Source organism: Pseudochaenichthys georgianus, chromosome 8 (assembly GCF_902827115.2).
Source record: "Pseudochaenichthys georgianus chromosome 8, fPseGeo1.2, whole genome shotgun sequence".
NCBI lineage: Eukaryota > Metazoa > Chordata > Actinopteri > Perciformes > Channichthyidae > Pseudochaenichthys > Pseudochaenichthys georgianus.
The window spans coordinates 29564852-29586581 of record NC_047510.2 but is presented as its reverse complement, the minus strand read 5'-3'; the positions used below and the strand labels follow the sequence as shown (position 1 = coordinate 29586581).

Sequence of the window (21730 nt, the reverse complement as noted above, 5' to 3'; positions counted from 1 at the left end):
TTTGAGTATGTAGAAATACTCTATAGTTATTTGTGTCACGGGGTAAGGTAATTATGAAACAACTAATCTGTTGTGTTTTTCTGTTATTGATTATTCCTTCCTAAAATCAATCCTTTGCAATGCTTTTTTTTAATGAAATCCAATGTTAAAAGATATCTATTTATAGGATATGTTAAGTTAATTGCATTATAAATCGCACAAACACAATCAAATAACCTAAATAATAAAATAAGAATTAAACACAGTTTGAGTTGTGCGCATGCGTACAGGGTAGCTCATGATCCCGTCTCTTCATCGCGTTGCACGCTGGGATCCTTCAGTCACTGTTTCTCTGTCATGGCGGCCCGTGTCCTGCAGCACTGTGTCCGCACGCTGAGGCTCTCCTCCGGCCCCCTGGCCCTCAGAGCTGCGGTGGTCCCGGCAGCTCCTCTCCACCGAGCACTCTCCTTCTACTCGGCCGACCGGAGGACGCGGTGTGTGAACCGGGTGAGTCTCCTGTAACATTGAGCCGTCGGGGCCTAAACAGCGGTGACCTACCGACGCCTTTCAAATATGTCAGGCTAGCCCGGCGCGCTAAAAGTTCTTAATGCAATGCAAGTAGTTTAATATACCACTTATAACATATGTCTGTGGGACATCCTTCCTGAAGTCCACTGAATATGAACACGTTTTATTTTTGGTTGCACAACAGCCATATTCTGCTGTTGCGCAGCTAGCTTGTTAGCTAATGGACACACATTTGTGTTGTTGTCCCGGTTTCACCTTCAATTTACAGACATGAGGAGACTTACAGTTAAACATAATCGCCTTTTAACGCTACACAGCTAGTTGTAGTTATATGGTTAATAGATACTCGGGCGTGTCAGATAAACTAAGTGCTTAGATTTGTATGTTTGTGCTGTGTGTGATGTTAGCTTGATCAATTACTGTTTTCTGAAGTGTGGGACGCATGATGACTTATTTTATGATACTTTAATGTGCGTTGTCCACAACTAAGACAGTTGTGTTCGTCTAGCACATGTCATTCATTCAGTCTATCAACCTTTATAACAGTCGGGGATAACATATCAAATACTACACATAATATAGGATTCATTTGAAATGTAAATGCATGATATGAGTTAATGGCCTACAGAGAATATACATTAGTCATATTGAGACAGTTATGCTCATGTCTCAGCTTTGATTAGTAGTTGGCACTAAAGCATATCCCCTCAAATCATTTAGCCTGTAACAAAGCATTCGATTTCTTATAAAAATGTGATGCTAACACATACATTTCACATCCCTCCTACAGCATCTCTTCAGTAATTATTCTCTAAGCATATTAAATGATATGCTAATTTGAGTCTCTTAATTATAGTTTGGCACGTGTGCACTATTGAGTGTTGTACATAAAGAAAAGGGATACAAATAAAAAATAACCACCCACCTGTTACCTTAATAGTGCTGTGTCTATTTAACAAGCGCTTTTTGGCTAGAGCCTGCTATCATTTTGTGCCAGTAACATTTAGACACAGATTGTAAGTGAGCATAAACAGCTGTAAACTAATTCAGTAGCTTGTTTCTTTGTCCTCTGTCCATTTCCATGACCTTCATCCAACCTATCGTCTCTGCTCCTGACGCCTCTTCTTCCTCCTCAGTTCCCCTCATTGGACGTGTTGTGTCGACAGTATGGTCAACTGCCCCCCCTCACCCTAGAAAGCATTGAAGAACGCGTCCTGTACGTCCTGAAGCTCTACGACAAGATCAAGCCCCGAGAAGGTAAGGGACAAAACATCAAGTCTGAAAACATTGTCAAAAATGGCGTAGTGATAATCCAGCTATTTTATTTTAAATATCCATGATTCATATCCAGACCGTAAACTGAACATGGCTTGAGATTTTGTTGAGAAACAAAGCGATTGTGAGACTTTAATGTCCGTCGGCTCCTCAGCTGCAGGCCACCTCCCACTTCATGAAAGACCTGGGGCTAGACAGTTTGGACCAGGTGGAGATCATCATGGCCATGGAGGACGAGTTCGGTGAGTCAGCGTGCCGTGAAATCACACAAAACTACAACTAACCCTCGTTAACACAAGCTGAAGATTCAAATTCAATTCCAGATTCAAAGGTTTTATTGTCATATGTACAAAGCTACAGTGTAGAAATGGCAATACAAAAAGAAAAATAGTGCAAAAAGTCTATTTACATGTCAATGGAATATGTACAAGAACAGAATATGAAATTAAGTAAATTAAATGCGGTTTATTGCGGTGTTAACTATTTATATAAATTAGTATATTGAAGAGATTACATTTTGTTCTACGACAGTAAATACCCCACTCATTTAATGTCCGAAGCTTCTACTAAATACTCGATTAATAAACGGCATCACGCGGAACATTAGCCGCCTTTAGCTTAGCCGTCTTCATACTGCGTGTCAACAGCTAGCTGGCTGATGTATTTAGCCTCATCTTTGAACAGAAAAACACATTTTAATTTGTTTCCGTTGTTTTCCTGCAGGCTTTGAGATCCCTGACGGAGAAGCAGAGAAGCTGATGACTCCTGACGAGATTGTACAGTACATCGCAGACAAGAAGGACATTTACGAATAATCTGTTCTCTAGTTCACTGCAGAGGTACGTTTCCTGTCTCTTCACCATATATTCATTCTGGCGTCATTGTGTACTCACTCTTTGCTGTTTTCTTCCACACAGGTTGACCCTAGCAAGACCCCCCCTCCCCCCACAGGAAGTCCATTTCCTCTCGCTCTTCTGTCCGTTGCGGCAGCGTCGACGTCAGCTGCCGTGTCTCGTGTTTTACTGTATTTAAATAAACATGTACTTTCGAAGCTTGGAGATAAACAAAATTACAAAAGGGTTATATCAGTTTTGATTTTTTTCTTCCTCTTCCAGCTCCATAATGTGGTGTATAATTTCTCTTGAATAGTTCAATAAATACACCTGATGTATAGATCTGCACGTCTCTGCTGTCATATTCATTCACATATTTCAGAAGCATGAGTTAATATCAAAATGGTGAAATGCCGTGTGGTATACTTTACAGGTCCCATGCCATGCTTTTCCGGTTATTACTATTATGAAGGTTTCTATGAATGTAAACGGTCTGCAAAGAGCCTCGCAGATTGGGGTGCTGAAGCCCCCTCAGCACCCCCTTCCCGCGTCCATTCGCCATGTCTCGCAGACCCCATGCAGCATTCTCAGGTTGCTAACACCATACAGAGATGCTGTTTGAGAAACCAATGCGAGTTCAGAAAATTGCACAATTTAAATCTATTCTAGTAGACCTCAACAATGGAATTATGATCAGTAGAAATGGCCACTTTAAGATAAACTGAGTTTGAAGGTCACAATATCTCAACGTATAATTTATTCCTTTCAACATTTGCCACCTTAGACGTTTACATTTTAAAATGCTTGAGACATCAGTATTTTGATTTGTTAATAAAATGAGGTACCATAAGACAACTCGTCAAGTATTAATCAGTGTTTATTATTCAAGCCGTAGTTTTTGGGAACCATTGGATAAAAATGACCGATTAGGTAAATTGAACCATGTCATACGGTGGTTACGATTTTAAGGTGCCAATTAGGTATAATTGGAAAAATACATTTTAAGTTTCAGAAAAAAAAATGATCTATGATGCAATATTAGTTCAAAATGCTGTTTTTACACAAACTTCCAGCCATAAAATTAGAATAAATACTCAGTTTTAAACATCCGTCAGCATATTACCCAATAAAATGTCATTCGTAAATAGTATATGACTTATAATAAATATTGCAACTGAAACATGTTTACCCATTACATTTGTCTAATTGAGAGTTTTCATTTTTTTTTATATTAATTGTAAAAAAACACTTGTCAGTGAATAAAAACTGCAAACTTGGGTTCTCTAAATTAAGTAAAGACATCCCATAATTGACAGCTACGCAAAAAACCATGTGAGGAATATCTCAGAAGCATTAAGTGATAAAACATTTGAATGGATGCAGACGAGGAGAAATGACGAGTCCAGGAGAAAAGTGCTGAGTCATTGTTAGTCTTTTATTGAGGGTTGTACCCAAGTTTTACAGCTTTGTATGACGGCTGCAGGAGCCAGAGGGTTACAAACAGTAATCAGTATATGAGTACAGCCAACAGAAGACCTACTACTCACTACTCTACACCTTAGTACAGATTCTCTTAAGAGCACTAAAATCCAGAAAAAAAATGAGAAAATAATACAGAACAAACCAAGCAACAAAGGAAGGAGAATAAAAAGATTAAATGAAACCAAACAAAGACAGCATCAGAGGAGACATTCATTATTAGAGCACACTGGAGTTGGTTTTCTATACCTTGTAATATCAGGCGACTTCGTTTTGTCAATTTTATACCCATACAAATAAAGATTGTCCTTCAAAAAGTGCAGTTTCCCCCGAAGTTTAAGATAAAATCTTTTTGATGACCCGAGGAAGACATTTGAAAATAAAAAGGTACTTCCTGTTTTTGTTTGTAAAGAGAGGAAGACGTCCCCTCGTTGATTATAGACACTGTACGTTTATATTCTCATATATATATATATATTATATATAGTTTCAACAGTCTCCCAAAGCAATGTGCATAATAGGTTTTACAGGTGATCCATCTACACACTGTGAATTGATAGAATCTCTATAAAAAACATTGTAGTTGTGTAAAATTTGCAGTTTTTCACCGGCCTCTGCCCCCTCGGCTTATCGAGGAGACAAGCTGTGAAAATAAAGAAATGGACTTTTGCAAATCTTAAACCGGTCCTCCTCTCCTGCTACAACTGGCCCGACGGTTTGCTAGGTAATAAAGGTTTTTTCAGTTTTATTATTATTAGTAGTAGTACGATTCAACGATGGCACGACATGTTTGAGGAATATTATTGGGAATCCCTTCTGAACTGTGTTTTTAAAAAAGTTGTGGGATTTTTTTTGTACGTTTTTTTATTTTTAAAGAAAGCAAAAAACCCAAGGTGGACATGGAAGCCTGGGTTCAACACTCCACTGCATAGTCTCTCTGAGCGCCCCCCTCCTCTGTATGGTGACCCTCCCCCCCCCCCGATAACTCCCCCCCCCAACCCTCCCACCCCACATCTTTGTGCTGGTTAGACTAAAGCTTTTCAGGGTTTTTGTTTGTGTCTAAATGTAAAATGACGAACAGCAGATTCTCACAGTTTGTTTTTTTTTCCTGTTTTTTTTTTGCGTCAACAAAAATAGCCTTTTGATCGACAGTAGGAGCCGTTGGGTGTGTTATAATATATAATATAGCATTTGCTCACAGGATAGTTAAGTCAAGAGAAAAACAGAGTCACATTATTTTTTCTTAAACATTAAAAAGTAGTATAGTATCACCAGCCAGCTTCCCTCCTTTCCTACACCCTCCCTCCTTCCTTTCCTTCTTCCCTCCCTTCGTCTGGTCTGAAAGCTGCTTGGCAGCCCTGGGGATTGTACATTGCTCGTGGTGGTTTTCCTCACATCATCCTTTTGCAAATGATTTCTTCAAGCATTTAACATTGTCCAGCTTTTTTTTTTTTTTTAAATACACAAACACACACTTCTTATACAACACGCAAAAAAAAGAGAGAATAAATCAAATCAATCCCTTTCCTTCCCCCTCACCCTCCCTCCTCGATTTGGCATGATAATGTGTTCGAACATACACAGTTTCTGTACTTGACTGGGTTTTTGCATCTCCCCACACACTCACACTAACAGTAGATTCGACGAGACGGAAACAGAGCGAGATTAAGCCGGAGACCAAAACAGTAACATTAATGAGGCGTTTTACAGACGTTGCTTGTCCCTTCTCTAACAGCAGAGCGATGCGGCCTCCTGCTCCTGATCCGAGGTCAGTTTAAGTCCCATTATTGGTTAAGGTAAGGATACTGACGAGGGACAGAACTACTCCCGGTATCAGCGCTAGGAGAAATAGCATTGCCAAAAATCAGAATGAACGAAGTGTAAAATATATGCGGAAAGTAAATAAATAGACTGCTTGGAGTTCACTTGCCCCCGGACTTCCTGTCAGTTCTCGTTTTGCATTTCCTCTCCTGTAGTTAAGCTTAGGAGTCGGAGAGGAAGAGCTGATCCTGGGTCAGCCAGTGAAAAGGCAAGTATAACCCCGTGTCCCTGATAAAAACAACAAAGCCAGGATGAACCAGCCATTCAGAAGTCTCATTCCTGTTCCCAAGTTGCTACGGGCCAATAAGAACCCTCGATTCAGTCAAGCTCGAGAAAAGAGTGTCTCCACGGCAACGGTTGTCGTAACAACATGGGGCGTGGTCAAGAACAGTTGCCAAATACTGATTTAGATACATAAACAAAAAGCAAAGCTTGATTTACTTATTTTTTCATGTTTGAGGCTGATCAGGTACCGGGGAAGGCAGATCGAGTCTCGGCAAAGTACATTTTATTTTTTTCAAAACCGTTTTCAGCTACATTCAGGCTCGGTTCAGGCGGCGTGGCGAGCCAGCCCGGCGAACAGTGAGAGGTAAACCTGGAGAGGACGACCAAGACCCTCTCTTGCTCCCTCACTGGGGGCCAACAAAGCACCATCTTCTCTAGTCACACACACACACACACACACACACACACACACACACACACACACACACACACACACACACACACACCCCTGTCACAATACTCAGATGCATCTTCGCCCTCAGACAGACCTGATAATCAACAAATACGCCCCCATCTCGGCTTTGCTCTCCGCTCGCTCGGCCTTTTCCTCTAATCCACCCAAGTGCAAAATCCAAGGCTCCTCAGTTCAATTTGTCAAATTAAGTTAACTCAAAGAATAACAAATATGGTTCAGATGTTCCACTTGACAGACAAACACAAAGATATATATGTATAGTTTAAGCAAAGAGATTCTGGAATAAGTAAACTAATCTTTTGTATGATTGAATTATTTGGTAGAGAGCAGTTCAATACTGGCACACACCACGGTCACATCTGGCTAATACTCGAGGTTCTGTCTCACTACGCAAGCTTTGAAGTTGTTAAAGATTCACGACTTAACTTAAAAAAACACAACTTAAGCCAACGTTTACTAGTACTTCTGAAATAAAAACCTTTAGAGGGGACACGCGCACACAGGCTTTAACACAGAGCAATTACACGATGAAGAAATTAAGGTCCATGGCTTCGCTAATGCTGACTTCTTTCGCGCACTCTGAAGCTTTTTGATTTCCCCCGATAATTGTGCATCATAGTTACTAAACAATCACTGGTAGATAGGTAAATCTATTATTCACACGTGTATTTAGTCGACAAACACCACTGGTGGATTTACATTCACGCCGCTCTCGCAACACGACCCTCCGATAGGACTTACATCTGCCGGTTCAGAGCCTTGTAACACACACACATTCACACACACACACAATTCAGGAACTTCAGATGAGTACCCCCCCCCCCCCCCCTCCCCAACCCCAAAGGAAGAAAAAAACAAAACAGTACAACAATACAATCATATTCTATTTGTAAACAGGTAGAAGCCACTTGACTTGTTGTTGCATCTTCGGACACAATTAGGATCAAGGCAATGAAATGTGGACGACTTTTGCACTGTTAAAATATTATCTTCAACCAAACAAAATGATTTTTTTTAAGCTTTTTCTTCTTTCCTTTTTTCAAAAACACCATTTGTGGCAATGAGAGCGATTAAAAAAACAAAAAAGCAAGATATAGTTTGCATTTTTGTTGTACTTAATGAAACATTTAAAACATTTTGTGAGAAAAAAACAACAAAAAACGCCTCTCAGTAGGCCGTGTGAGAGGCTACAGTATGCATAGATACAGATTCGCCTTTCTCTTGGTTTAGAAGTCTGACAAGACCGAGCATTTTCCACTGACAGTCACACACTCACACAATAAACACGCCCCACTTTTGATTTTTAACATCAGTGGACGAGTGGAGGAGAGAGGGAGCATTGGGATGTCTACAGCCCGTCCTCCACCCCCCCCCACATCAGGACCCCCCGTCCCTCAAGACAGCATATTGAAAGCAGTGTGTTGAGCTTCTCCAGCTTAAAGCAGTTATTTGGCAGAGAAAATAAAACGTACAGACCTATACAGTTTCAGTGCTAGAAGTTGGATTTTCCTTTCCTACAAGGAGTAGTAGTTTCTTTTTTTTTTTTTAAATTCACCTACAAGGGGGGGAAAACTGGCTTGATTTCCTGAGAACCATTGCTGGTTATTTAGCAGACAAAGAGGAATAGTTCAAATAACCAACGCCATGGCCAAAAACACTGATCCGAATTCCCAGAGTTACAAAGCATCGTCTTCATCCTCAACAAGAGTTTTTACTTTTTTTTGTAGCTTTTTTCTTTTCTTATTTTTTTCTCTCACTATTTTCTATTTTTCCATCTTCTCTTTAAAATGAAGAATGAACACACGTTCCGCCTCCTAAGTCTTGTAAACAAGAGGTTGCAGTGTGGCACCTCCAAAACATTGAAAGCCTATTCTGAAAGTGCTGTTTTCCCCCCTGCCCACTAGGGGGCTAGTGGGAGGGCTTGCTAGATAGGCCCCGCCCCCTTACACTGGGTGGGCGGGGCTTGCTAGTCCCAGCTGCGGCTACAGTCCTTTGCACTGCAGAGCTCAACGTTCTTTAGTTTTAAAACAAAATTGGTGCAATACTTTTTAATGTCACTTTTACTATCACCAGATAATCCTCCTAAATCAGCTTTTATTCTTCTTTAACTATCTGTTGATCTTGAACTCCACGACAACGCAGTAAGGTAGGCGTGCCAAGGCAGAGAGGAGCGCACACATACTCATTCGCACACACACACACACAAAGTACTTCCGCGCACATATGTGCACGTGCATACGGTAAGGACCTCAATGAGTAAACAGCTACACTGGAAAAACGGGCTGCTCCCTCTATATTGCAGATTATATATACTGAGAAAAAACCACATTCAGTGCAAAGTTAAAAAGCTCATACTCCAACATTGTCAGCAAACAAAAAAAAGAAAACGTTAAAAATGAAAATAATTGGAATTCAAATAAACATGACGAATGAAACAAAAAAAAAAATATATAATAATGAGCTCGATTGAAGCTTTTTTCGGTCTGAAAGAGCACTACCTGGAAGCAAATATCCATCCGTTCACATTATAGAATTGGCCTGCATGATTCAAGTATTCCGACTGATATGTTTTTGGGCTAAAACAAAGTGGACATATGTGCAGAGAGAGAAACGTAACTTGTTTTCCACAGGGGAGACCCCGCTTTGTTGTATTTCTTGTAAGTGAAAAAGAGTCCGACTAGTGCCATTGCTTTTTTTTTAAACTACTTTTTTTTTTTTTTTCTTCTGCTGATTATTGATTATTCTCTACTGACCCTTCCCACAGCCTGTTTTGATTGGCAGGCGGTTCACATGGAGTCCCCTCCCCCTGACAGGTGATCCACTGGGAGGAAGGAGCTGATTGGAGAAGGGCTGCTGATCCTCCCCCCCTCGGTGCCGCTGGGATTCCCCCACAGGCTACTGGAATAGTTGGGCCCGCCCCAGAGGGAGGAGCTGTGGAGGTCGCTGCTGTTCCACTGGGTGGGCTCAGGAGCGCGGCTGGGGAACGGGTGAGACTGATCCATTCTGCTCTGAGAGGAGCCGATGGCCTGCCAGCTGGAGGAGGGAGTGGCCAGTGACTGCCCTTGTGCAAAGAAACGGTTGATTTCCTCCTCGCTGGCAAACTCGGCCAGAATGGTAGTGTTCCCCAAAACACACCTGCAGAGACAGAGAGGGTCAGTGAGAGGGTCTGCTGATCCAAAACGTCCTGTGGCTGGACTCCATATTCAAACTATTTTCCTGACTAAATCAGTGCGTTAATGCAGTTTTTTTTAAACAATGGAGAGCGTAGAAAATTAGGTTATAGAAGTTTTTGTTTAGTGTGTCGTTCAACGTCCCATGCACACAAGATCGCAGGCTTAAAAACTAAGACGTCTACTGTCAATGCGTATCCATACTTATTTTTATTAGTTATCTATTCAGTCTCTCAAACAACTGTTAGTGATTGGCTTTGAAGAGATTGAAAAAAAAAAAGGTCTTGTTAGTTTTCAAATTGTAATTATTGTTCAAATCCTGATAATCAGCTGATCATCTCAAACAGAAGGTTTGTATTCTCTACTTTCCTGTTTAGGTTGACTTAGTTCTCACTAGTCCTGGGTCTAATACAGGCACAGAAATGGAAAAGTGGAGTGTGTGTGAGTCCTTACATGTGCAGGCTCTTCTGGGCCTTAGCGGCCTCATCCTTGGAGCTGTAGCAGACCACAGCGTTACCGTGTGGCAGGTTGAGGTGGAATGTGATCAGAGGGCCGTGCTGCATGCACAAAGTCCTCAGGGTAGAGCCGTCAATCTGAACGAAACACAAACAAACAGAAGGGGACAGATGTTCATGAACTGCTGACAAATATAATTCACAAACATTTCCTCCATTAGGTCGGTTTGTTGAATGATCGGAACACAGCCATTTTGGGCGCCTCTGGATGTGAAAGGACCATTTGTTTTTCTTTTAGACAATGTACCATGGCTCACAGTTGCCAATCTTTTACGAGTCGCCCTAGTCCTATCATCAGTGAAAAATACTAACAGAACTGTGCCACACATGTTTGCCCGTGTACATACAAACTATGAGGTAGAATTTAATTAAAAAGTAACACAGATTAGCTGATGCATTTATGTACTTGTGTGTACCTGAGGTGTGAGATTTTTCAGAACGAGCCATTGGGATCTCCCTGAGCTGCTGCTGCTATCGCCCCAACTGGAACCTGCAGATAGGAGAAGAAAGGGACGTGTTAAAGGTGTAGACGTAAAACATGGAGGAAATGACCATGTGCCATACTAAGAGGGGCGGTACACCCTGCATCACCTAGCAGATGTAAAGTGTTCTTATGTATGGTTAGAGAGGTATTGAACAGAAGAGTTTGGCTTACGCACAACAACACAGACTATTACATTGCATTTAGCTGTAGGGGTGCAACAACTAATCGACTTAATCGATTAAAATCGAGGACCAAATTAGTTGCCAACTAATTCAGCTGTCGATTCGTTGGTGACGTCATCACGTGTGTTTTACGCGCCGTTAAGCTCCAACGTTATCGGTCTTTTTATCGGTACTGGAAACGTTTAAAAAATATGTCATATGTATTATTGCTACATAAACATTATCTCGCAGTCTTAGTGTCGCCAACTCCTTTCTAACAGGCAAAAAGACAACAAAATGCGTCTATGATCGGGGTATTTTCGATCTTTCCAATCCAGGCGAGATCTCTCTCTCCCGTCTGTGTGTGAGGGGGCGGGGCAGTTTACACACACGCGGCTGCTACATGCAGCAACACACACACGGAGGAGATGGCGGAGAGAAGCGCTCCAAGGTGTGGTTAAATGTTACCCGTCTCGATGTGGACAACGCTCGTTGCCTAGAGTGTTTAGCTAAGGGCGGTAACACGAGCAATTTGTCTAAACATTTAGCAAAGGTGCTCGGAGGAATGCACCGGGTTCGACTGTCTTTCTAGCAGCTCTGTAGCCCCCCCATCCACGAGTAACTTTTCCACGTCAGCAACACACGGAGTTAACACAATGATACAAGCATGGGTTAATGATTAGAGTTAGAGTTATTTATTTTGTTAAAGTTTCAGCTATTCTGTTTACAATTTGTTAAAACATTGATGTTTCTTTTGATGTGAAATATTATTTATTTAATTTAAATAAAAAGCAATGTTAAATTTTGTTCAAAATGTGTTTAGTTAATTTAATAATATATGTATTTTTGAATCAAGTATTAATCTTTATTGTCTTCATTGTTAGTTTCCACATGCCTAAAACAACCTCAAGCTAAATCTAAAGTTGATGGCTAAATAAGAGAAATTATGCAAGGCATAATAGTCCGAATAGTCGATTAATAGTTTCATAAATCGATAGATTCATCGATTATCAAATTAGTCGTTTGTTGCAGGCCTATTTAGCTGACGCTTGTATCCAAAGCGACTTACAATAAGTGCGTTTGACCAACAAAACACGAACTTGAAGAAAACAGAATCATATAAGTACATCAGGTTTCATAGAGCTAAAACATTTCAAGTGCTACTCAACTACTTCTATAGCAGTTATAGCTATTCGACTATAACACCCCTTGTTGGTAAATACCAACCAACTATGTGCAATCTAACTTGTTAGACATTAAGCTGTCTTTGGCTATTTTCTGCTGTAACACTGTAAATGTCCCCTCTGTGAAACTAGTAAAGGTATTCTGATTCACAAAAGCAATGCAAAAACGTTGACGCATTTCTTTTTAAATGTTCTGCCATTGATGGTTTCTACCTGATTAAATGTACTTAGTTATTGACCCCTGGAAGTGTGCATGAGCTCTCACCAGGTGTGTATCTGGACTCTGTGGAGCCCCACCCCCCGAGCCTCAGGGAAGAGCTGTCCCAGCCGGAGGAGGCGGAGCTGGGCTTCTGGCTGGTGAGGCCGGGTGGAGGTCTGGAAGGAGCCGCCACAGCCAGCGCCTTGGGGGGCAGGGGGACCTTCCACAGCTCGTGGGCCAGGGAGGAGTTGGACACAGAACCGCCGCCGGGAGACCACTTCGACTCACTGGGTCTGGCTGTAGGGAGAGAGGGCCAAAGGGGATCAGTTTCACAAAACATCTTTCTTTTTAAAAAGGTCCCCTATTATTCTGTTTTTCCTCATTATGTTACAGGTCTCAGATAGATACAAAACATGTCTCTGAAGTGTTTGGCTCCAAACACCAAACAGATCATTGCAGCATTACCCATAATCCCCTCTGTTTCAGCCCTGTTTCAAAAGTGCTGATCCATATCAGGACAAAAAAAAACTTTTTCCTGAAACGTTCAGAGTCTCTTTGCACAGAGGGGACACATGTTGATGTAGAACAGTGCTTCTCAAAGTGTGGTCCGCGGACCACTGGTGGTCCGTGAGCGCCCCCTAGTGGTCCGTGAGTATATTGGTAAAATGTCCCATTTGAAATAAATAAATCAATTTAAGTTTTCCGCACTCTCGCGGGAATATCTCCGCAATGGAGCGAGCTTAAGTTTCACTTTCAATTGCATGATATAGCCCAGTGCAACACCTTCACCACACATGTGGCCACTTGTTTGTACCATTTTCAGGCGATTTGTAAAAAACGATGTGTTTTTGGATATTTGTGGAGTTAGGTGGTCCGCGAGTTTTTTTTTTTTATTGGTTAAGTGGTCCTTGGTATGAAAAAGTTTGAGAAACACTGATGTAGAAGAGACATGAAGAAGAGGGGACACATGTTGATGTAGAAGAGACATGAAGAAGAGGGGACACATGTTGATGTAGAATAGACATGAAGAGAGGGGACACTTGTTGATGTAGAAGAGACATGAAGAAGAGGGGACACATGTTGATGTAGAAGAGACATGAAGAAGAGGGGACACGTGTTGATGTAGAAGAGACATGAAGAAGAGGGGACACTTGTTGATGTAGAAGAGACATGAAGAAGAGGGGACACATGTTGATGTAGAAGAGACATGAAGAAGAGGGGACACATGTTGATGTAGAAGAGACATGAAGAAGAGGGGACACGTGTTGATGTAGAAGAGACATGAAGAAGAGGGGACACTTGTTGATGTAGAAGAGACATGAAGAAGAGGGGACACATGTTGATGTAGAAGAGACAAGAAGAAGAGGGGACACGTGTTGATGTAGAAGAGACATGGAAAAGTGGATTTTGTATAATAGGTGACCTTTAAATGAGTCTAACATGGCTACAGTGTCAAGGTGAAGGGACTCGTATCCTTTGTGACTCACTTGGGATATTTTAGTGTTTTCCAATCACTTTTCCTGTGTTAATGCAAATGGCATACATTTGAGCTCTGTTAGTTCTTTTTTTAATATTTACCTCAGTTCCAATTTTAAGTCCATAAATATTTTCCAACATATTGAGCCATTTTCATAGGTTTGCAGCAGTTTTTTTTTTAATGTTACATTTTTGCCTTCAAACGATAGAGAAACGTTGTGAAGGACTGCCAAAGGTCAGATAGACGCACTCATAAAAAGTGAAATACAGTTGAATCTCTACATATCATATTTACATGTATATAGACTTTTTGCACTACTTTTTATTTTGTATTTTAATATATGTTGGATTATTGGAGGAGCTCAGGTCAGAAGAATTGCATTGCCATTTCTACACTGTAGCTTTGTGCATATGACAATAAAACCATTGAATCTCCAAATTTCAAACGATCCCTGCCATTTTTGATTTGACGGGATCTTTCCCCCTTCCTAATGATTATTTTGCTTGGGGGCGGGTGGAGACAATGGAAAAAGCTGTATGACAAGAGGTGAAGCATACCTGAAGTGCTTTGTGCTGTACTGGTGAGGGAACCGCTGTGGCTGGAGGCACGAATGGATGACCAGGCACTGTTAGAAGGCATCGTGGTGTTCAGTGATGAGGATGGCCCTGCGAGACAGAGAGGGGAAAGTTAGCACCTCTGAAGACATAACAACAACAACAACAACATGTATGTTTTATAAACTCTTTACAATTTCATTATCTTTTTAAAATCACATTTTTTTCAAGTCAGGCAAATAAGGCCCTCGGAAATGGTACAGAGTGGACACAATCTTGGATCTGGCTTAAATACAATCTGCAGGTGAACGCTGTTATCTCAAACAGCAAAACAGACTGTTAGCGTGAAAGAAGCTTTCTTAACGTTTCGGACATTGTTTAATGCTAATGAAAGGAGAGAGCAAGTAGATAAAAGATGAAATAAGAGATATTAAATTGGTATTCTGTATTGAAACTAGGGCTGCACGATATTGGAAAAAACTGACATTGCGATATTTCCCCCCCCGCAATATATATTGCGATATGAAAAAATACAGGAATTGTCCACAAACCATCCTTTCTTGAACTTTAGTGCTATACAATTGGTATTTTTTTAACGATATTTAACCGGATGAAGGATTTTAGTCACGGACTTCTGGATCTTAAGTTATCAGAGCAACAAGCTGAGCTCGCTAGGTTATCCTGCTGTGATCTGATCAAGAATGGTTGTGATTGGTGAAATGCAATAAAATGAAAAACAAAATAAAAAGCACTTAGATACTAACAAAGGACTTAGATACTAACAAAGGACTTAGATACCAACAAAGGACTTAGATACCAACAAAGGACTTAGATACCAACAAAGGACTTAGATACTAACAAAGGACTTAGATACTAACAAAGGGCTGGCTTATCTAAAGCTAGTTGAGTAGCACTTCAAATGTTTTGTCTCAATGAAACCTGATGTACTTATATGATTCTGTTTTCTTCAAGTTTGTATCTTCTTGGTCGAATGCACTTAATGGAAGTCGCTTTGGATAAAAGCTGCATGTCACTCACTCAAGTACCCCTGACATGAGAGGCGCGCGAGTTTTCCTTTTGTAGCAAGTAGCAAAATAATTGTATGACGTGTTTGAGTTAATTTGCCTACTTTAAATCGCATGTCCTGCGATGTGAATATTGCGTATGCGCATAACGCGATTATCGTCACGACACGACATATCGTGCAGTCCTAATTGAAACTTAACCCTACTTTGTGTTCATATCCGTCTTTCTGTTGCGTGTGACCTACCGTTGTTCCTGTCCCTGAGGTGGTCTGTGTCGCGGACGGTGTTGATGGAGAGGTTGTTGATGACACTGCCGGGGGTCACATAGGGGTCGGTCTCAGGGTCAATGTTGGGGTAACCTTTCCAGGGCTCCCCGGGTCGGAACTCTGCAACAACAAAAACACAGACGGGGATTAGAACATGTCAACGGGAACACTTTGTTTTATTTGTTTGGTCCTAGAAAAGTCTGTGTGTTGTACCTGGGGGCCAGGTGACAGTGTTTCCAGGGGGCAGGGGGGAGTTGGCACGGGGTGGCCAGCCATCTCCCACCGAGCCCATTGATTGGCCGGGAGGACTCAGGGGAGACGGGCCAGGAGACAGGAAGTTGTAGAAGGGAGAGTCCTCCAGACGCAGCCCAGACGACATAGCACCTGAGGGCAGAAACAAAGACATAGATCAGGATACAGACAGACAGACACTAAAACTCATTGGTTTGGTTATTCATATCAGAAATCTTTATATCCCAGGGGGAAAATGTTTTTATGACAGTTTACATTAAGCATAACTAATATTTGACTGAAATGTATTTTAGTGTTTAATGCTTTGAATCCAAACACCTTTTTGCCAAATTGCACCTCGAGTTTGTCGGGCAGTTCTACCCCAGAAGTTTAAGATCCCCTCTCATAGATAGACCAGCCCCCCATAAAAAGAACTCTAATTGCACTTTCAATAACAAAACACAAAGTTTTTTCTGTACCAGATTTGCTGTCCTGCTCCAGAGGGTCAGTAGACCAAAGTTTCTTCATTCTGGACTGGGGCGGCTCTTTGTAGCACACAGCTCCGCCGCCACTACCTCCACCAACACCCATGTCCAGGGGTACATTCATGTTAGAGTTCAAGCCTGAAAACAGAAAGGAGACAAGAAATTCAGTCTCTCCATATTTAAAACATAAAGAGTACAAAATAAAGGTAAATCAAGACAAATATCGACTGCTCAATCAGGGGATATATACCGATTTAAAATGTTGCACTTATTATCAGCTAACGTACTTAAAGGGAAGTTGCTGAAGGATCCAAGAGAAGAAGCATCCTTCTGCATGTCAGGGGCATTGTGGGACATGTAGTTATCCATGTAGGGTTTGTGTGGTGGAGGCGGTTTCATCATGGAGGGGTCCAGGTGGCGAGGCGGCTGCATCATCGACGGAGACGAACCAATAGGACGAGTCTAAGGACAGGAAGTAAGGAAGTCAGACAAAACCAATACAAAAGAAAACATTGAGACACTTCTGGTTCATGAAATACAAATGATTAAATGTTGGTTTTAATGAAGCAGCATTTCTAAACAAACACACACCTGTTCACTGGGTCGTCCCACAGGCATGGGTCTATGGCTCTGAGCTTTCTGCTGCTGCTGCTGTTGTTGCTGCTGCTGCTGCTGCTGCTGCTGCTGCTGCTGCTGGAGGAGAAGACGCTGCAGACCAACGAAAAAGGAACATGTTAATACAAGCAGTTTGCTGATGTTGCTCTGGTTTGGTTTAAGTATGTTTTGTTCAGCAAGATAATATCCATATCTATATCAACACCAATTTTAATTGTTGAAGTTTTAACACATTTCGGTGTTTTTGGACTCCTTTCTGAGTCACTCTATACTGCGAGGCAACATTTCACAAGGCTCACTGCTGTGTGTATTTGAGTGCAGATACAACATGTTTGTGTGGCTCTACCTGTAACTGGTTGATCTGGCTGAGCTGTGACAGCTGGTTGAGCTGGGATAGTTGGTTGAGCACAGCGACCTGCTGAGGGCCGAACAGAGGGTTCAGACCGCCATTACCTCCCGGGTACTTCAACAGGGATGGAGGCACCTGAGCACAAAACAACATATTTGTTCATACACTTTTTCACCAATGACTTTTCAATGTCTTCTCCAGGACCTTTACCTCATCTTCCATGACCAAAAAAATAACTCTTTCTCAGCGGTACCACTGAAAATGGTTTATTTGAACATGGAACAGGAAAATAAGGTCTGCATATGAAACATGTCGTGCCTCTCTACAACAAATCAAATAGTAGGCTTACTAGCTTCTACAGGCTGAAGCAACTCAAATCTCTCACCAGCAAAATACCTCGTCAGTTAAACGCCATTTTACTTTTCATTACTATACGATATTTATTATCATTATAGTATTACTATTTCAGCGATTAGATAAAATATAAATTATAGTTGATGCAACTTTAGTTACATTTCCATGAATTTTCCCAAACTTCGGAAAAATATTGTTTTCCATAACTTTTCCAGGACCTGGAATTAGCATTTAGAATTTTCATGACTTTTCCAGGTTTTTAATGACCATTTAAATGTATATATATACATTTATATATATATATATATATATATATATACACATTTTTGGATAAAACACAAATCAAACCATGGACAACATTTGAACTAATGAGCAGTAGATGCAATGCTATCTTAGAGAAAGCAGGTATGGTGTTTTACCTGAGGGGGCAGGATGGGTGGAGGCACTTGGTTGCGGAGGTTGGGTTGGGGGGGGATCTGCGACTGGGGGCCGCCTCGGCCCTGTGCTACGCTGCTGCCACCCATCATAGGGTTTACATTCTGAGAAGGGAGACAACACACACAAGCAGAAGGTCAAACAACTTGCAAACACTGAAAAACCAGAATCAGAATACTTTGTTGTTTTGTGTCTTTGTGAACAAAGGTTTCCAATAGGGCTGCAACAAACGACTAATTTGATAGTCGATTAATCTATCGATTAATGAAACGATTAATCTGGCTGCCTTACACTGGCTCCCTATAGAACACAGGATAGAATTTAAAATTCTTCTTCTCGCCTACAAAGCCCTTAATGGGCAGACGCCATCTTACCTTAAAGAACTCATTATACCCTACTGTCCTACTAGGGCATTGCGTTCCAAGAATGCAGGGTTGTTGGTTGTTCCTAGAATCTCTAAAAGTACAATGGGAGCCAGAGCCTTTTCTTATCAAGCTCCACATTTGTGGAATCAGCTTCCAGTTTGTGTTCGGGCGGCAGACACCCTATCCGTTTTTAAGAGTGCGCTTAAGACCTTCCTTTTTGATAAAGCTTATAGTTAGGGCTGATTAGATTCAGCCCCTAGTTTTGCTGATATAGGCTTAGTTTGTCGGGGGACATCTTACTTCTTCCTTCTCTCTGTCTATACCCGTGTACACTCATGTTCCGATTAACCCAGCTTCCCCAAATGTCTTTCTTTTTGGTGTCTATATACGCTGGGATCCGCAGTCATGGATGATCCTGCGGTCCTGTGTCCTGGATCTTGAGACGTGGCTGTGGTCCTGGATCATAGGTCCTGGATGGACATCCTCGTGGATTCATCTTCCTATTATACACACATGCATTTCCAAACATTTGGACTACCTATGTTGCAAATGTATTATCTTTTCAATTTACACACGGCATCTATTGCACGTCTGTCCGTCCTGGGAGAGGGATCCCTCCTCTGTTGCTCTCCCTGAGGTTTCTCCCATGTTCCCTTTAAACTGGGTTTTCTTTGGAAGTTTTTCCTTGTACGATGTGAGGGTCTAAGGACAGAGGGTCTAAGGACAGAGGGTGTCGTATTGTCATACTGATATTCTGTACACACTGTGAAGACCACTGAGACAAATGTAACATTTGTGATATTGGGCTATATAAATAAACATTGATTGATTGATTGATTGATTGATTGACTATTTGGACTATTACGGAGCGTCCACACTACAGCTCCAAAAATAGCTTGGAGCTGGGCGTGTCTGGAGCTTGGGGATTTTATTCAAGCAACACGGCCAACAACCAATCACATGAATCTCCCGCCCCCGACATACAAAGCAAAAACCCCCGGGGATTTTATGCGAGCAATATATATATAAACTCCCCAAACAGGCGAAAACCTACCAGTTTCCCCCACTGTCTCTGCCACCTCCCTCCATGCCTGGTTCCTCCGGTTTGTATCCCGGGAGGTGAAGAGGGTCTGGTCATACAAAACCGGGTGATTCGCTACGGCGATAGTTAGTTTCTCCTCTGACTTTTTTTGAAATATAGAAATGAACGGCGGGATATCTCTCCCAGCTTAGACGCGGTTTGATTGGCTAGCGCTTCAGCTGTCAGATTTGGGGAAACGGGATTTGATTGGCTGGCGCTGGCTACTCCGGCGTCCAGGCGACCAGAAGTTGAACAATGTTCAACTTCTGGTCACCTGGGACGCCCGAGACGCCTCGCTCTGCTACCCACAATTCAGTTCGGCGAAAAAGCGCGGCTACGTGACGTCACCCCATTGAAAGTGAATGGGCAGCTTGGAGCAGCTTGGAGCTTTCGACGCTGTCGACGCTGTAGTGTAGACGGGCCGTTACGCCTTGCACAATTTCTCAAGCGCTCTTATTTAGCCATCAACTTTTAGATTTAGCTTGAGGTTGTTTTAGGCATGTGGAAACTAACAATGAAGACAATAAAGATGAATACTTGATTAAAAAATACATATTATTAAATTAACTAAACAAATTGTTTACAAAATGAACATTGCTTTTCATTTAAATTAAATAAATAATATTTCACATCAAAAGAAACAACAGTGTTTTAGCAAATAATAAATAATGTGATAACAGAATTGTAAACAGAATAGCTGAAACTTTAACAAACTAAATAACTCGGTTACCTCTAATCATTAACCCATGTTTGTATAATGGAGTTAACTCCGTGTGTTGCTGCTAGCATACATAACACCTGATGTGAAAACGTTACTCGTGGACGGGGCTACAGAGCTGCTAGAAAGACAGTCGAACCCGGTGCATTTCTCCGTCTGATAAATTGCTCGTGTTACCGCCCTTACATGCTAAACTCTTATTGCACTTTTGGCAACGAGCATCGAGACGGGTAAAGTTTAACAACACCTCGGAGCGGCGTTCTCTCCGCCATCTCCTCCGTGTGTGTGTTGCTGCATGTAGCAGCCGCGTGTGTGTAAACGGCCCCGCCCCCTCCCACACAGACCAGGGAGAGAGATCTCGTCTGATCGAAAATACATCATAGACGCATTTGTTTGTCTTTTTGCATATTAGAAACGAGCTGGCCACACTAAGACTGTGATATAATGTTTTTGTATCAATAATACACGACATATATTTTTTAAATGTCCCCAGTACCGATAACGTTGTAGCTTAACGGCGCGTAAAACGCACGTGATGACGTCACCAACGAATCGACGACTGAATTAGTTGGCAACTAATTTGGTAATCGATTTTAATCGATTAAGTCGATTAGTTGTTGCACCCCTAGTTTCCAAGAAATTAAATATGAATTGTCAGATAAATGTGTGAACCCGCTAGAATATCATTGTGGAGTCTGAGGTTGACCCATAAAACCAACACCCTGTTCCTCCTGCCACACTCACCTGCCGAGCGCCACCAGGACTCAAGTGGGCGGGAGATGGCCCAGATTCGAGGCAGGTGAAAGGCTGAGCAGAATTGGAAGAGGAAAAGCTCATGCTTTGATTGGAGGAGAGCTCGTCAGGAGCCGCGTTATTGTAAGCAGAGGGGGAAACGGACAGCTGCAGAAGCAAGCCCAGGCGCACAGCAGATGGACAGCAAGCACAGAGGGACAGGAAGCAGGTCAGCAGCCAGAGAAGTGCAGAGAGGGAAGGAGAAAAGGAGGAAGAGAATTAATTTTGCAGAAGAAAAAGAGAGAGAAGGAAGGAGGAAGGGATGACAGTGGGAAAAGAATAATGAGGAGGTGGCACCAAAAAGACAGATAAGAGACAAGCAGCTCTAATGGCGCTTTTCCAGCACGCAGCACGGTTTAAGCTTTATTTTGATTTTCCACTAGGGGTAGTTCCGGCTCAGGGCTACTTTCTCACCTTTTTTCTGGCCTTCCAGAATCGAGGTTCTTACCAGGCCAACAACCGGGCTGAATATGCTAAACTAGTGACGTAAACACTCTCCACTGCTGAATGGTTAGAGAGAATCGCTGGCAAGGGGGCTACAACTACAACAAAATGAACATATTTTACCATATGTTTCAAAATGATGCCGAAGTAACAACATACTGATACTGGTCTGCAGACGGCAGGTGAAAAACCTTTTAAAATACGTGTTTTT

General features: G+C 41.9%; 2 protein-coding genes across 5 annotated transcripts in view; one reads left to right on the top strand and one right to left on the bottom strand.

Annotated features, from left to right (window-relative positions):
• Positions 1 to 300: 300 nt before the first annotated feature.
• On the top strand, positions 301 to 2959 carry ndufab1b (NADH:ubiquinone oxidoreductase subunit AB1b). Its single transcript, XM_071204204.1, has 5 exons — positions 301 to 486; positions 1644 to 1759; positions 1933 to 2024; positions 2506 to 2621; positions 2700 to 2959. The coding sequence occupies exons 1-4, from the start codon at positions 337 to 339 to the stop codon at positions 2595 to 2597; spliced, it is 450 nt and encodes a 149-aa protein (XP_071060305.1). The 5' UTR covers positions 301 to 336; the 3' UTR covers positions 2598 to 2621; positions 2700 to 2959.
• A 2229-nt stretch (positions 2960 to 5188) lies between these two features.
• LOC117451203 (trinucleotide repeat-containing gene 6A protein-like) overlaps positions 5189 to 21730 on the bottom strand; it is a 49258-nt gene continuing 32716 nt past the window's right edge. For 3 of the 4 annotated variants that reach the window (XM_034089374.2, XM_034089375.2, XM_034089376.2), the window contains 13 exons: positions 21028 to 21183; positions 18104 to 18223; positions 17328 to 17465; positions 16958 to 17074; positions 16654 to 16828; positions 16361 to 16504; positions 15864 to 16034; positions 15630 to 15770; positions 14363 to 14470; positions 12395 to 12625; positions 10717 to 10790; positions 10239 to 10378; positions 5189 to 9750 (listed from right to left, as the gene is read on the bottom strand). In XM_034089374.2, the coding sequence (XP_033945265.2) occupies positions 9402 to 9750; positions 10239 to 10378; positions 10717 to 10790; positions 12395 to 12625; positions 14363 to 14470; positions 15630 to 15770; positions 15864 to 16034; positions 16361 to 16504; positions 16654 to 16828; positions 16958 to 17074; positions 17328 to 17465; positions 18104 to 18223; positions 21028 to 21183 (2064 nt within the window). In that variant the 3' untranslated portion in view covers positions 5189 to 9401. The remainder of the gene's footprint in view (positions 9751 to 10238; positions 10379 to 10716; positions 10791 to 12394; positions 12626 to 14362; positions 14471 to 15629; positions 15771 to 15863; positions 16035 to 16360; positions 16505 to 16653; positions 16829 to 16957; positions 17075 to 17327; positions 17466 to 18103; positions 18224 to 21027; positions 21184 to 21730) is intronic. The other variant, XM_034089378.2, reaches the window with a different exon arrangement.

Coding starts and splice junctions, on each gene's coding strand:
- ndufab1b (XM_071204204.1), top strand. CDS start 337: ATGGCGGCCCGTGTCCTGCAGCACTGTGTCCGCACGCTGAGGCTCTCC. Junction 1,760..1,932: donor TACGACAAGATCAAGCCCCG/AGAAGGTAAGGG, acceptor TCCGTCGGCTCC/TCAGCTGCAGGCCACCTCCC. Junction 2,025..2,505: donor GGCCATGGAGGACGAGTTCG/GTGAGTCAGCGT, acceptor GTTTTCCTGCAG/GCTTTGAGATCCCTGACGGA.